This window comes from Terrapene carolina, unplaced genomic scaffold, assembly GCF_002925995.2.
Source record: "Terrapene carolina triunguis isolate 2854851 unplaced genomic scaffold, T_m_triunguis-2.0 Scaffold227, whole genome shotgun sequence".
Taxonomy (NCBI): domain Eukaryota; kingdom Metazoa; phylum Chordata; order Testudines; family Emydidae; genus Terrapene; species Terrapene triunguis.
In genome coordinates this window covers 1,285,224-1,300,379 of record NW_020664578.1, presented here as the reverse complement: position 1 = coordinate 1,300,379, position 15,156 = coordinate 1,285,224, and the positions used below count along the sequence as shown (strand labels likewise).

At 50.6% G+C, this 15,156-nt stretch overlaps 1 protein-coding gene across 1 annotated transcript in view; it reads right to left on the bottom strand.

The window, feature by feature from the left end:
* The window catches only part of BCAN (brevican), a 60,157-nt gene that overhangs the window by 12,074 nt on the left and 32,927 nt on the right, over nt 1-15,156 (bottom strand). Inside the window, exons 9-10 of the mRNA XM_026656318.1 lie at nt 13,703-15,007; nt 2,168-2,275 (exon numbers count right to left, since the gene is read on the bottom strand). Of these exons, the coding sequence (XP_026512103.1) occupies nt 2,168-2,275; nt 13,703-15,007 (1,413 nt within the window). The remainder of the gene's footprint in view (nt 1-2,167; nt 2,276-13,702; nt 15,008-15,156) is intronic.

The following is a 15,156-nucleotide window of genomic DNA, read 5'->3' as shown; positions in this document are numbered from 1 at the left end:
CCTGGTGTGACTCTGGATCCTCCAGACATACACCCCGGAGGGTCTGGTGGATCACCCATCTCCAACAATGGCTATTTTACAGCTCCCCTCAAGTCCAAAGACCTGGTTCTCTCCATTGCGCTATGCGTCCTTTACCCTGCTGGGGCAGCATAAAGAGGATTTAAAGTGAGCACAACTGTACTTCTCTGCCAGAACAGGGCAAAGGGATGTTAATGTAAATGCGCATGAATTCCAGAGTCCTCTCTGAACAGAACAATTCTCCTATTGCATTTTATAGGCCTGATTCTCCATTGCTTTGCGCCTAGCTCAGTCATTTACACCAGATCAGAATGTTTTGCACTCACATTGCACTGGTTTAAATGACCGCCCAAGGTAGCAAGCAATGGAGATGCAGGCGTTATAGATCTTATTCGTTCATTGTCTTTCCATCTTGCTTCCCTCCAACCTTGGGTCTTTCATGATTTATTTATTGGATTTTCTTTAACCTTTAACAGGTCTGGTGAGCCTTAATTATTCAAATAGCTTATTCCAGCGTGTCATTTCTGGGTATGTTTTGCCCCGGTGCATAGACACCTTAACATTCTTTTAACAGGCTTGTTCCACTTTAAGTGTTTGTAATTAGTGCTTGGTCTACACTGGGGTGGGGAGGATCGAGAATAGCGTAGCTGAAGTCGACGTATCTTAGATCGACTTAGAATTACTTACTTCGCGTCCTCGTGGCGCGGGATCGATGGCCGCGGCTCCCCCGTCGACTTTGCTTCCGCCTCTCGCCAAGCTAGAGTCCAGCAGTCGACGGGAGAGCAATCGGGGATCGATTTATCGCGTCTAGACTACACGTGATAAATCGATCCCCGATAGATCGATCTCTACCCGCCGATCCAGCGGGTAGTGTAGACGTTCCCTAGGATTGTGGTTATGTGTCTCTTTGAGAAATGTGGGTCCTATGTAAAGTTCGTTGGAGAAACTCTGATGGATCCATATTCCATTGGACTATGTCAGTGATACTCAGATTAATGCTCGCGAGCCGCAAGTGGCTCTTCAATGTGTCTCCTGTGGCTCATGGCAGCACATGATATTAAAGCATTGTGTGATTTAATTATTAACCAATCAGGATGCTTTTACTGTTATTAACCAATTGTAGTTGGTAAAATAATACTTGATCAGTTATTTTGCTGTGAGAATATTTTATAGGTATATAAAATATGTACATGAAACAATGAATTCACACTACCGGGGCTCTTTTGGGTAATGTTGATCACTAACTTGGCTCCTGAAGCACTGAGGTTTGAGTATCACTGAACTGGGCAGTTCTGTCGAAAGGCGAACACTTTGCAAAACTGGGTCTGTTTCACTGGAATTTCGTTTAGGAAAAAAACTGGAGGGAAAATTCAGAACAAAGCCGCATTTCAAAATCTTGGAATCCTTCGCCAAACGGAACTTCTGTCCGTCCCACAGCGCTAGTCATTTGTCCCAGGGCGTGAGCTCAGGACACTTTTTATCCTGATTATTCTCTAGCTGTGTTATTCAGCAGTGAAGCCCTGTAGTCAGCAGGAGGGCTTAGGGGGCTGTATGTAGCCAGTCATCTTTAGATCTTTGAGTTGAAGCCCCACAAAACGGGTGGAGGCCTACGTGAATTGAATTGTTGGGTCATGATCCAGTTGAAGACGTGTCCACATAACAAAAGCACCTTCTTGGTTGGCATTAAATTTGCCCCCTTCTTGGCTATCTTAATAGAGAGGCCATGGACAGATGGGGTCAGGTAGACCTGAGGTCCTCTCTCACTGCTAGCATGGGGTACCTGCAGTTCCGGGGCTACACACGGGCTATGTTTTATGTACTACAGAGTTAGCGTCCACCGGTTCTGCCACTGAACTCCCTTGAAATTAAAAACCAGCAAGGTCCCATGGTTGGTTTGAAGACCAGGGACGACTTCTTATTATTAAACTGGTGTGTGCATGCCACTGCCCATTCCTGGACAGAATCGGAACTGCATCATAGGCCCCTCCACCACTTGAGCCGGCGGATCTGGGTTCTATCCCGGCTGCTGCCCTGAAATTGCCCGTGGCACGCAGCACAATTAGCAGCCCAAGCGGGCTGTGGGTTTGTTATGTTTCCTCAAAACACAACAGCATTTCAGGCTGTGTCTGTGGTGCGCGCCCAGACTCACCTGTTTCACAGCTATCTCCTCCGTAGCCTGGCAGACATATACAGCTGATGCGGTCTCCTTCTTCGCTGCAGGTCCCTCCGTTCATACAAGGGTTTGGGATGCAGTCATCTGAAAGCACATGCAAAGAGTGAAGCGGGCAGCTGAGCCCTGGGATCCCAAGTGGCATTAATACTGGGAGCAAATCTGAGCTGAGCGGGCTTGGCTGCAACTGTTCCAGACTTCTCCAGGAGCCAGCGATGGGGTATCAGGCCTCTCTCCTGCTGATGCCAAATCTTTGGAGATGGGATACCCAGAATGCAGTGTAAAGCCTCCGATCTGCCACCCCCCAGTTCCCTCTCAGGTGTTGGGAGAGGGCAGGATTCAACCCCCCCCCACTCCCCCTGCAAGACCTGAGCATGCCCCCTAAAGTTCTGGCTCTGTGTCAGATCTTACACCAGAAGGAGGCCTATTTTGTCTAGGCCTAAGGCTCACAAGAGAGGCAGAGCAACAAGCCAGCCTTGTGGCATCATGAAGAACTGAATGCCCCAATCCTCTTGGAGAGCTGCGTGTGACCGGACACCCCCATGTCGGGGGCTCTGCTGTGGGTAAAGAGGCAGCACCGTCGTTTAAGTTTCCATCTGCGCGGGAACCTCAGTCATGTTGGGAGACCCATGTAGAGCAGCCCCCCCCCCCCCCCGCCAGACGCGGCAAGCGCTCTCGGACACCGTTACAAACTTAGTTCCATCCCGCAGTACCGACGGGACAGACCTGAGTGGTGGGGGCCGTTTGACCTTTCAAATGATCCGTAGAAAAGGTAAGTGCTGGGCAGGGGGTGAGGAGGGACATTCAATAATTCTACAACCAAACATAAAACGTTGTCTTTGTGTGAGCTCAGTGGCGGCCGTTGGATTGGTGGGCACCGGGGATGGAGTGGACGCTAGGGAGAAGGTGGATTCTTTCAGAGCAAGAGGGGGGTTCTGTTCGCACCGGGAGGACTGTCTGAGAAGCCATGAGGGGGCGGGGGTGGAGACGTGCATCTCAAGAAGGGATTGCTGTCTCCCCAGGAATAGGAATGAATTCTGGTGGTGGGGCCCCTCCTGCTAGATCGGATTAGTCAGACTCATCCGGGGCTAGAGAATCACGTTGGCTGGGAAATACCCTCGGGGGATGGCGGCCTGGGCTAATGCTCAAGCACTCGCCCCCAGTAACTCCGAGTCCCGTTCCCAGGCTCTGTCGCCTTGTATTAGTTAAAGTATTCTGTGCGTCAGTTTCCCCATTTATAAAACAAGGAAGAATTACAGTGCTCTCACTAACGGACTTGGAAGGATGCGATTTTTCTTGGCGAATGTCGATAAGCGTCAATTGCGCCATACGCACACACAAACCCATGGAAAAATACTTCCCTCAATTACAATTGAAATGGACAGCTAGGCAAAGGAAGCAAACTGCGGCTTGAGAACTTCTTAGAGTTCGGTTTAAGGATATGCCCTTTGTATATTTTGGCATGTGACGGTGACAATTTGTGTTCTAACGGTTATAAAGCATTCACTTTTTTAATCTGAACATCTCTTGCCGTAATCATTGCCTGATCTCTCCCCCTCCCCCACATTGCCTGCCCTTCCCATAATTTCCTGCAACTGTGAAAATGTAAATCAGTAAAAACTGGGGGGGAAATGCACAAAATTATGGGGCTTAAGTCACCGGGAAAATTTAAATCGATTAAAAATTGAAAAAATGCTTAAAAATAAACATCAATATTATATAAAAAAAATTAAAATCAAGTTTCTCCAAGGCTATTGACAGGGGTGTCTTTTGAGGGTTACATCTGAAGAAGTGGGTTTTAGCCCACAAAAGCTTCTGCCCAAATAAATCTGTTAGTCTTTAAGGTGCCACCGGACTCCTGGTTGTTTTGTGGATACAGACTAACACAGCTATCCCCTGAGATTAGAGTGGTCACAGCATTCTGAACATGCAGGCTAAGATTTTAATTTGAGTGGCAAATGGGCGTCCAAATCTTTTATTTGGCTTTGAAAATGTCACCCCCTAACGAACATCAGCAGGCGGCATTGTCCCTGAGCTCCAATACTGAGCTTTTCATTTGCAGATCTGTCCTCATCCCTGTTTCATGGATGTTGAAACTGACATAGAGGGAAAGAGAGAGAGACCAGAACTTGAGCAATGTCACCAGTAGAGCCAGGCCTAGAACCCAGGTCTCCAGCTACTGTCCTATCCACTCAAAACGGCCTCCCATTGCTGCTACCTACAAGGAAGCTCTTTAGCTTGAATATATTTGAACCTCAAGGCTCAGCTGTCCTGATGCCTAAAGTTTTGTTCTACCCACTAGACCACACTTCCTGCCAGATGCGAGCATTGAACCGAATAGTTCCTCCCCCTCAGCCCATCCTTAATTCACTAATTTAATGTATTTATCTGTGCTCGCTTTGTTTTTACTGTGGGTCACTCCCAGCCTTGGGAATGGACCTACTTGTGCTCACTGGGCCTTAGAGAGCAAATGCCTCCTTTAGACAATGCATCAGAAGAGCGTTCCCGCCATTAAGGCTTTGCAAACCCATTGGATGCTTCCACCCCCTTCTGACCCATTCAGCCAAGCAAGAATCTGGACACTGTAAGCGAATGGCCTCTGGTAACTGCCTTCGCAAGGCAAGGCCGGACGCTTGCAGTTAGATTGACTGGATGAGCTGCCCTGCAGATGACGCTTCAACATATTGTCCTGTAGCTTTTCTCCAGCTGGGCCTCTGAAGCCCCTGTGATCTCGAAGTTATTGCTAGCCGCTTAAATTACGAGACACGATTCTCTCTCTTGGGCCTGGTCTACACTAGGCTTTTATGTCGACTTTAGCGCCGTTATATCGAATTAACCCTGCACCCGTCCACACCAGGAAGCCATTTAGTTCGACATAAAGCTCTCTTTAAATCGATTTCTGTAATCCTCCCCAACGAGAGGAGTAGCGCTAAATTCGACATGGCCATATCGAATTAGGCTAGGTGTGGATGGAAATCGACGGTAATAGCTCCGGGAGCTATCCCACAGTGCACCACTCTGTTGACGCTCTGGACAGCAGTCCGAGCTCGGATGCTCTGACCAGCCACACCCCCGGGAAAATTTGAATTCATTTTCATTTTCCTGTCTGGGCAGTTTGAATCTCAGTTCCTCTTTGGACATCGAGGGGAGCTCAGCAGCAGTGGCAACTATGCAGAGCTCTCCAGCAGAGATGGCCGTGCAATCCAATAGAAAGAGGGCCCCAGCATGGACTGATCGGGAAGTCTTGGATCTCATCGCAGTGTGGGGCGATGAGTCCGTGCTTTCAGAGCTGCGCTCCAAAAGAAGGAATGCTAAGATCTACGAGAAGATCTCCAAAGCCATGGCAGAGAGAGGCTACAGCCGGGATGCAACGCAGTGCCGCGTGAAAATCAAGGAGCTGAGACAAGGCTACCAAAAAACCAAAGAGGCTAACGGACGCTCCGGATCCCAGCCCCACACATCCCGTTTCTACGAGGCACTGCATTCCATCCTGGGAGCGGCCGCCACCACTACCCCACCCCTGACCGTGGACTCCGAGGATGGGATATTGTCCGCGGCCGGTTCCTCAGCGGACGGGGAAGAGGAGGAAGGAGATGAGGAGGACGAGGCAGTCGACAGCGCTGGCACCGCTGATTTCCCCGACAGCCAGGAGCTCTTCATCACCCTTACCGAGATCCCCTACCAACCGTCCCCATCCCTTACCCCGGACACAGAATCAGGGGACGGATCAAGCAGTAAGTGCTGTAAACATGTAAACATTTATTTAAAACAGAACGGTAATATTTATACTATTAACAATGTACATTTATAAAAGTTCTGTAAACTAGTAAAAAAATAATCAGGTACAAAACAGGAATATTAACAAAGGTAACAAATGGGTTTTCATGATTTCTCTGTCTTAGGCTCTTCTCAATTTAGTCCCAAGTGTTTTAAAAAATTTTCACAATGTCCATTACTCCATGATTCCCAGGCCCAAGACGCTCCACTCCATAGTCCCAGTGCACCTACGCGAAAATCCGGTCAATGTGGCCGGGGATCGAGGAGAAATCCTCGTAGGAGAACTCCTCGTAGGTCTCGTGGAGGTAGAGCTCAAGCCTGTTGATCAGGTTCCGGGGTAGGGCGATCTTAGTGGGCCCTCCGTGGTAGCAGACATGCCCCCTCCACGCCACAATCAAGTACTCCGGGATCATGGCCCGACATAGCATGGCGGCATACGGCCCCGGTTTCTGCATGCTTTCCCGCAGCATGCGTTCTCTCTGGGTGTCCGGGATCCTCAGAAGGGTGATGTCGCTCATGACGCCCTGCTTTGAATTAGGGAGGGGAATGTTAGTATTGGGACTGCTTTACAGCCACGCGGTGGAGGGAGAGGGGCAGCATACAGGGATCTTTCCCTGGGACAGCCGCGAGGGGGTGGGACAGGGGCAGAGTTGATGCTGTCCTGATTGCTGGCAGCAGAGACTGGCATTGCTTTCAATGTGAAAGGAGGCCAGTGCTACTGCTGGAGTTTTAAGCAGCCACAAGTCTGCGGCTTACCATTATTGCCCGCTCCAGAAGTTCAGGTCTCCAGCCACAGTTCTCTGAACACTCCAAGACCTCCGCAAGTCCACAGGCACTGAAGGCGACGGCCGAAAATTCGACCTTGTCCTGAGTGCGCATGTGAGAGGTTCAGTGCATGGTCTTGTTCACAGAGAAAGACTAGGTTCTTTGTATACAATTTCATTTATCTGTCTCAGGAATTCACTCCCTTTTTAAAATTCACACAGACACATCTGCGACTGTCTCCCAACCCAGCCTGTCAGCACACTCCCAGAGGCTAGCGCAGATTAGGCGGAGGAAGAAGAAGACGCGTGAAGACATGTTCACAGAACTAATGGGCTGCTCCCGAGCCCAGGCAGCCCAGCAGACACAGTGGAGGGAGAACTTGTCACAAATGCACCGAGCAGTCATGGAACGGGAGGAGAGGTGGCGTCAGGAGGACCAACAGGCTACTGAAAAGCTGCTTGGACTAATGAGGGAGCAAACGGACACGCTCCGGCGCCTTGTGGATGTTCTGCAAGACCGGAGGCAGGAGGACAGAGCCCCGCTGCAGTCTATCTGTAACCGCCCTCACCCGCCACCAAGTCCCACACCACCCTCACCCAAAGTCCAAAGAAGGAGGGGCGGCAAGGGCCGTTAAAACTTTCAATCAACCCCTGCAGACTGCTCTAGCAGTAGAAGGCTGACATTCCCCAAAATTTCATAAGTCCTTTCCTACCCACCTCACACAAGCCCCCGTCCAAGTTTCACCCCCCACGTTTCATGTCTGGTTCGCAATAAAATGTTTGTTTCTGTTCATTACTGTTTCAGTCAGGTTCTTTTGAGGGAGAGTCTGTCTGGAGGGGGGGAAGGGGCTTGGTAATTGGACAGGACAGTGACCTTTAGCAGGGTACAGAGGCGGTGTCAGGTCCAGCATCAGGACACATACACAGTGCGGTCACTGGTTACCCTGGTCAGTCTTGGAGGTGGTTTTCATGTTCTGGGGGGGGGGTTGCTCTGTTACTTTGTGGTGGGGGAGGGCGGTTACAGATCTTATGCAGCGGTCCTTATCCTGGCTCACAGATCCACGCAGCAGGGGATCTGTAACCCTACCCCCCCTTCCAGAAAGTCACATAGCCGACACATACACACAGTCCCCCCCAGGAGTGCTGGCAGGCTCCATTGAAATAACCAGTCCACCAGTGCGGAGCCTGTCATTCCGGGAGTTTAGAAGCATCATTTGCATCAGAACACTAAACCCGCCCCCCGCCACAGTCTGCGTCCCCGGTTTAAAATATTCCCGCGAAAACAGCAATACAGACAACGGTGTTCATTAACAAAATCGAAATGATTTTATTTTTTGGGAAGGGGAAGGGGGTGAAGGGGGTATGTAACTGGAGAGGATAGTCAAAATGAACTGGGTAAAGAAACGGGGGCAGGTTCAGCTTTTCTGTCCACAAACTGAAAAGTCACTGGTTGCCCTGCTCACTCAGGAACCTAGCTTTCAAAGCCTCCCGGATGCACAGGGCGTCCCGCTGGGATCTTCTAATGGCCCGGCTGTCTGGCTGGACGTAATCAGCAGCCAGGCTATTTGCCTCTAGCTCCCACCCCGCCATAAAGGTCTCCCCCTTGCTCTCACACAGATTGTGGAGCACACAGCAAGCTGCAATAACGATGGGGATATTGGTTTCACTGAGATCACAGCGAGTGAGTAAGCTTCTCCATCTCCCTTTGAGACGGCCAAAAGCACACTCCACCACCATTCTGCACTTGCTCAGCCGGTAGTTGAAGAGTTCTTTTTCTGTGTCCAGGGCGCCAGTATAGGGCTTCATGAGCCAGGGCATTAGCGGGTAGGCTGGGTCCCCGAGGATGACTGTAGGCATCTCCACATCCCCAAGAGTTATTTTGTGGTCTGGGAAGTAAATACCTTCCTGCAGCCGTCTAAACAGACCAGAGTTCCTGAACACGCGAGCGTCATGAACCTTGCCCGGCCATCCGACGTAGATGTTTGTAAACCGTCCCCGATGGTCCACCAGTGCTTGCAGCACCATTGAAAAGTAGCCCTTTCTATTGATGTACTGGCTGGCCTGGTGGTCCGGTCCCAGGATAGGGATGTGAGTCCCATCGATAGCCCCACCGCAGTTTGGGAATCCCATCGCGGCAAAGCCATCTATGATGACCTGCGCGTTTCCCAGGGTCACTACCTTTGGGAGCAGTACCTTGACGATTGCCTTGGCTACTTGCATGACAACAACCCCCACGGTAGATTTGCCCACACCAAAGTGGTTCGCGACTGACCGGTAGCTGTCCGGCGTTGCAAGCTTCCAGAGGGCTATGGCCACTCGCTTCTGGACAGTGAGGGCTGCTCGCATGCGGGTGTCCTTGCGCTTCAGGGCAGGGGACAGCAACTCACAAAGTTCGAGGAAAGTCCCCTTCCGCATGCGAAAGTTTCGCAGCCACTGGGATTCATCCCAGACCTGAAGCACTATACGGTCCCACCATTCCGTGCTTGTTTCCCGGGCCCAGAATCGCCGTTCAACAAAATCCACATGCCCCATTGCCAACGTCATGTCCTGGGCGCTGGGGCTCGTGGTTTCTGACAGCTCTGTGCCACTCTCCGACTTCAGGCTCTCACGGCGGTGCCGTAGCCTCCTCGCCCGATTTCTCTGCATCTGCCTCAGGGAAAGGTGTATGATAAGCTGCGAGGTGTTGAGAACGGCCACAAGTCCAGCGATGGTCGCAGCGGGATCCATGATCGCAGTGCTGTGGCGTCCGCGCTGTCACTGACCAGAAAAGTGCGCGAACTGATTTCCCGCCGGCGCTTTCATGGAGGGAGGGAGGGCGTTAGTGACGGACGGATGACGACAAATTTTTTTTACCCAGAAGGCATTGGCGGCTCGACCCAGAATTCCGATGGGCAGCGGGGACTGCGGGAACTGTGGGATAGCTGCCCACAGTGCACCGCTTCCAATATCGACGCTCGCCCCGTTAGTGTGGACTCACAAAGTCGAATTACTGTCCTTAGTGTGTCCTTAGTGTGGACACACACGTTCGACTTTGCAATATCGATTCCACATATTCGATTTAAGTAAAATCGAATTACCCTCGTAGTGTAGACATACCCTTGGTTAGGTTGCAAGTGACCTGAGACCTATCGTGCTGACAACTCTTGTCAGCTTCTTTGTACGCTCTCCCCCCCACCCCGTCTGTTGTCTCATACATAGACTGCAAGCTCTTTGGAGGAAGGACTGTAGTTTTGGTCTGTGTTTGCACAGCACCATAGGGTCTTAGGTACTTAGCTGTCTCCCATCCCCATAGCATCCAAGCATCTCGCTAATCTTTAATGTACTTATCCTCACTGCCCCCTGGGAGGCAGGGCAGTGCTGTTTTCTCCCTTAGGCTACGTCTACACTATGGGGGGGGGGGTGTCGATTTCAGATATGCAAATTCAGCTACGCAAATAGCGTAGCTGAATTCGACGTATCGGATCCGACTTACCCCGCTGTGAGGACAGCGGCAAATCGACCGCCGCGGCTCCCCCGTCGACGGCGCTTACTCCTACCTGGGCTGGTGGAGTACGCGCGTCGATTCGGGGATCGATTATCGCGTCCCGACGAGACGTGATAAATCGATTCCCCGAGAGATCGATTTTCTACCGCCGATCCGGGCGGGTAGTGAAGACCAGCCCTTAGACAGAGGGGGAACTGGGCCCTAGAGAGGCTAAGTGAGATGCCCAAGCTCACAGTGGAAGTCCATGGTAGAGCAGGGACTTGAATACAGGTCTCCCAAGTGATAGGCGAGGGCCCTTACCACGGCACCATCTTTCCTACATGGTACAGACGCACCAGGCTTTCAAACCAGATTGAGGCGCTCCTCGCCACAGGAAGTCATTGAGGCTGAGAACGGAGCAGGAGTCAAAGAGGTTCGGGAGGTTGATGCGGATAACAAGAAGAGCCAGACGTAGAATAGTAAATGCTAAAAAAGCCCAGAGGCTAGCAATAGATATAAAGCAAAAATCTCCTCAAGGCTTAAGAGCGTCTCTGCTAGGCAGGGCCGGCTGCCTATCCTGAATCTAGCTGCTGCAGGGGTTCTTCTGCATCTTCCTCTGAAGCACCTCTAGTGACCAATACTGGGGACAGGGTGCTGCATGAAGTACTGAACGACGGCCCCGTGGTTATAGGCTGCTAGGCGGGGACCCAGGAGTCCAGAGTTTCATCCCCTGCTGCAGACTTGATGTGTGATCTTAGGCTCAGATTCTCCAAGGGATTTTGGTGCCTAACTCCCACTAAAATCAATGTGCTCTGCCTTTGACCTTGGGTTAGGGATTAAAAAGGGGAACGCGCAGTATTTATAATCACAGCAGCGTTTGCTTTCATCAGACCGAGAACGGCTGCAGGGCTTGTGGGGACCAGACTGGTTCACGTCGGAGTCAGCCCATGCTTTCTGCTGGGAGCATCGCAAGATTTTGGATTCGTGGGAGTTTCTGAGTGAGGAGATCAGGGCCTCTGCGAGCTTTTTAAAGAGGGAAAGGACTCAGGAGGTCATCCAGTCCCACCCTACCCCAGACCATGTCTAAGGATCATTTCCCCATTCTAATCTCCAAGTGCTTTGTCTGGTCCCACCCACGGTGACCAGACAGCAAGTGTGAAAAATTGGGACAGGGGGTGGAAGGTAATAGGAGCCAATATAAGAAAAAGACCCCAAAATTGGGACTGTCCCTATAAAATCGGGACATCTGGTCCCACCTAAAATGCCCCCCATGTGATGGATACCTCCCTTAGGGAGACTGTTCTGCTCTGAGCAACAGGAAACATGTCTTGGTCTGCAGCCCAAATTTTTCTTTGTGCCTGGTGCGGCTTCCTTAAAGCCATCCTAAACAATCCCTCTCTCCAGTTGGTCCTGGTCTACCCTGCAAATGTGGCCGTCAGCAGAGCTAACGTCGTCCGGGGAGGTGGTATTCCTAGGTCAGCAGAAGATCCCCTTCTCTCGGGGTATGCGGCATCTGCACTCAGGGCCTATGCACAATTGATCGGACCCTGGAAACCCAGGCCAATACAGAGTGTGTTGCATGGCTTTAATCATGCGTCTGACTCTACCACAGCTCCACCAGCGGCTACAATCCCAGAATCGGCACGCCCTTCGACGGCCTAAGAGATAAGGACACATCCTTCTCCTTAGAAGCACAGTGCTGACTCCTTATCTCCCTCACTCCACCTGAGATCTGAATGAACTGGGCCATATCAGCTGATGAGCTGGGCTGGATCAGGCTAGGTGGGTGAGTAGATAGATGGGAGATGTCTGACGTTGCTGCAGGAGGTTGTGTTTCTGTGACAGCAGAGGGCGCTCTTCCCTATGATTCAGCACTGACCCACAATGCCCTGCTGCCAGAGGCATTCTCTTTCATCTGAAATGTGACATGAGAGCCTATCCTATTGGTGGTCATAATTACATTTAATCCACTACTCCAATGGTTTGGGCCATTATTTTCAATATACTAGACTTTTGTTGTTTAATTAAGAGTTGACCTCTTTGTTGGATTGGAAGCTCTCTGGTAAGGGACTGTCTCTTTTCTGTGAGTTTGTACAGCTCCTAGCACCAGAGGCCCGATCAGAGTTGGGCAAATGACATTTTTTTGGTTCTCTGGCAATTCAGAAAAATCGAGGAAAAAGTTGGTTCAAATTAAACTGAACATGAAATTTTTCAAAATGTTGGGCAAATTGAAAAGTTTGAAAAAACATCGTTTTGGGTCACATGAAACACTTTGTTCAACCTGGAGCAAAATGATTCGCTTGAATTTTGAGCATTTTTTTAAAAAAATTTAAAATTGAAATATATTTAAAAATTTAAATAATTTAAACAAAAAGTCATTTTGAACCAAAAAATCAAAACGTTTCATTTTGAAACTCTCAGAATGGAACAGTTGGACTTTTTTTTTTGCAATTTTGGTTTTGGTTTTCTTTTTGACATGACTTCGCCAACGTTTTGGTGTTGCTGAACCTGCACTCTTCAGCGAAAAAAAGTTTTGGATGAAAATTTTCACTCTGTTTGTTCCTGATCCCTGACTGGGGCCCCCCCAGACATAACTCTAGCCCTCTGGTAAGCATAGGTTCCAGGTCCCCCTCTTTGCCAATTCATAGAGGAGATAAATCTGTTACAGCCCCAGCTAGACAACCTTAGCCCAAGCGATAGCAGCTAGAACTAGTCAGGAATTTTTGACTAAATGTTTTTTTCACCAAAACATGCCGATTTCATCCAAACTGAAACTGTTCATGGGAAAGGGTCAATTTCAACGAATTTCCTGGCCCAAACAAAAGTGGGAAAAGAAATGGTCTGTTTCGGCATTTTCTAAATGAAAATTTTTTGGGGTTTTTTGTTTTTTTTCAGTTTTTTGGTCTGTCAGTTTGCAGAAATTTTCAAGACACGATCACAATGCAAACAATAACACGGTACAGCGGCAGAGCTGTGCAAAGGGGCCTCAGGATAAATGAGAATCAGGCCCACTATATATAAGGGGTTTATAATCTGGCCCATAGTTCTTAGGCCAGGTGTAAAGAGAATTAGTTCATCAGTGGGAGACACACACACACACACATATGAGGAAAATTGCAATAAGACACAAGGCAATGGACCAATAAGGACAAAGGGAAGCTCAGATCTAGCCAAGGTGGTTTTGTTCTAGAAAGCTTTTAATTCCCTTTATTAGTACCGTGTTTAGTCATAGTACTTTTTTTTTTTCATTGAAACAGTTGTTAAAAACACTTCATAGAAGTAGCAAGAGATTTAAAGTGCATGCGCGGTTGAGACCAATTTGTTTGACAAATATGTGCTTCTCCGGAACGTTAAACTTCCCTGATCCAGCTGAAGGGGCGGGGGGAGAGAAAGACAGACAGACAAATGGACAGACAGAGGAAAGCATAGTGTGAAAGAGAGGTTTTTAGTGCGAGAGGCCAGTGTATATGGCTGCCCAGAGGGCCAAGGCAGCACAGCCATATGGGTTACCTGAAATGTTCACCCCTGCTCCCAGGCTGGTGCTGTCTGTTGGCAGGACGGGGAGAGGGTGGGTGGTGGTCAAAGGGGCGTCTGTGAAAGGGATCCCCTCCAACGCTGAGCCCGATGCTTCTTTGGAGACATCTGCAGTGGTGGAAGTGAGGTCGTGCTTGGCGGTGGATGAGCATCTGTCCCCTTCTGGTTCTCCAGGAGTACCCGTGGGGGAGATGGCCGCTGGTGCCGGGGTAGCAAAGGGAACAGTTTGCTCTTCAATGGCCTTCTCCTCCTCAGATGATTCACCTATCAACGGGCCACTTGCGTTGGAGTCAGGCGGCTCCACTCGCTTGCGTCCCACCGAGTGGCTGTCGCTCACTGCTGGAGATTTTCCGATGGGCGGCAGCACGGTATGGACCTGGCCTACTTCCGTGTGCGAAACAGTGAGGGCAACCATCGTCGCCTCCGGTCGGGAGGCAGAGCGGACGTCCTCCGCCTGGGAGCGGGTGGCAGCGGGCAGCAGAAGCCAGGTAGAACCCGAGCGCTCCTCGTTCTCCTGGGGGCTGGACTGTCCCATACCAGGGGATACGGACAGCAGGGTATCCTGAATCGCTGGGGTGGCTTCTGGCCACGCTGGGCCAAGAGCCCCGTCTCCAGATAGCTCTGCATCTTCAGAAGCACCCGGGCGTCTGCCCGGGTCAGGGAAGCGTGTGCTGCTCAACCCGGAAACAAGCCCACTTGGCGGGGTGGCATAGGTCTGGGTACCTTCCACAAAGAGCTCCTGACCTGGTTCTTTGAGATCTTCTGCCCCTGCAGTTGGGGCAGCAGAAGCAGCGACGGTAGGAGAGTGCTCTTGCACGCCAGAGTCCTCCTCGATGCCCCTGGAGCTGGTGTTGTGAGCATCTGCCTTCTTCGCGGCAACGACCTCTGGGTGCTTGGAACCACGGATGAAATCCGCCTCTAAGACATCGGCAGAGCTGCCTTCTTCTGCGGGATCCTCTCCATGTTCTTGGTGGGACCTGACGGGAACATGAGATACGTTGGGTTTGATTGCATCACCAGATCCGGCTAGTTTCGGTGAGATTTCCGCTGGCGCATTTGTAGGGCGGGTGGTCATGTCTCCATCAGTCATTTCTACCGCTGCGTGGGGGACCATGGATTGGGGCTCTCCTGTAGCCATCTCAGTGGGATGAACTGGATTCTGCACCCCATCTGATCCCTGGTGGCTGCTGCCCGGTGGCTGCTTCTCTTTAGCAGTCCTCACGTTCTCTCCCTCCGACGAAGAACTCACGGTTTGTTCCGGGCTAGTTCCATGTTCTTCCTCTGCAAAATTCAAATGAAAAAGACAGTGCTCCTTCAGGATGAACAACCAGAGCTGCCTGGAAAAGGGGGTTTTCGTTCCCCAGGGAAAAGTCGACATTTCAAATGAAGTTCCCGCGCCGCAAAAGTTGAACTATCGAAACTTCTCGCGA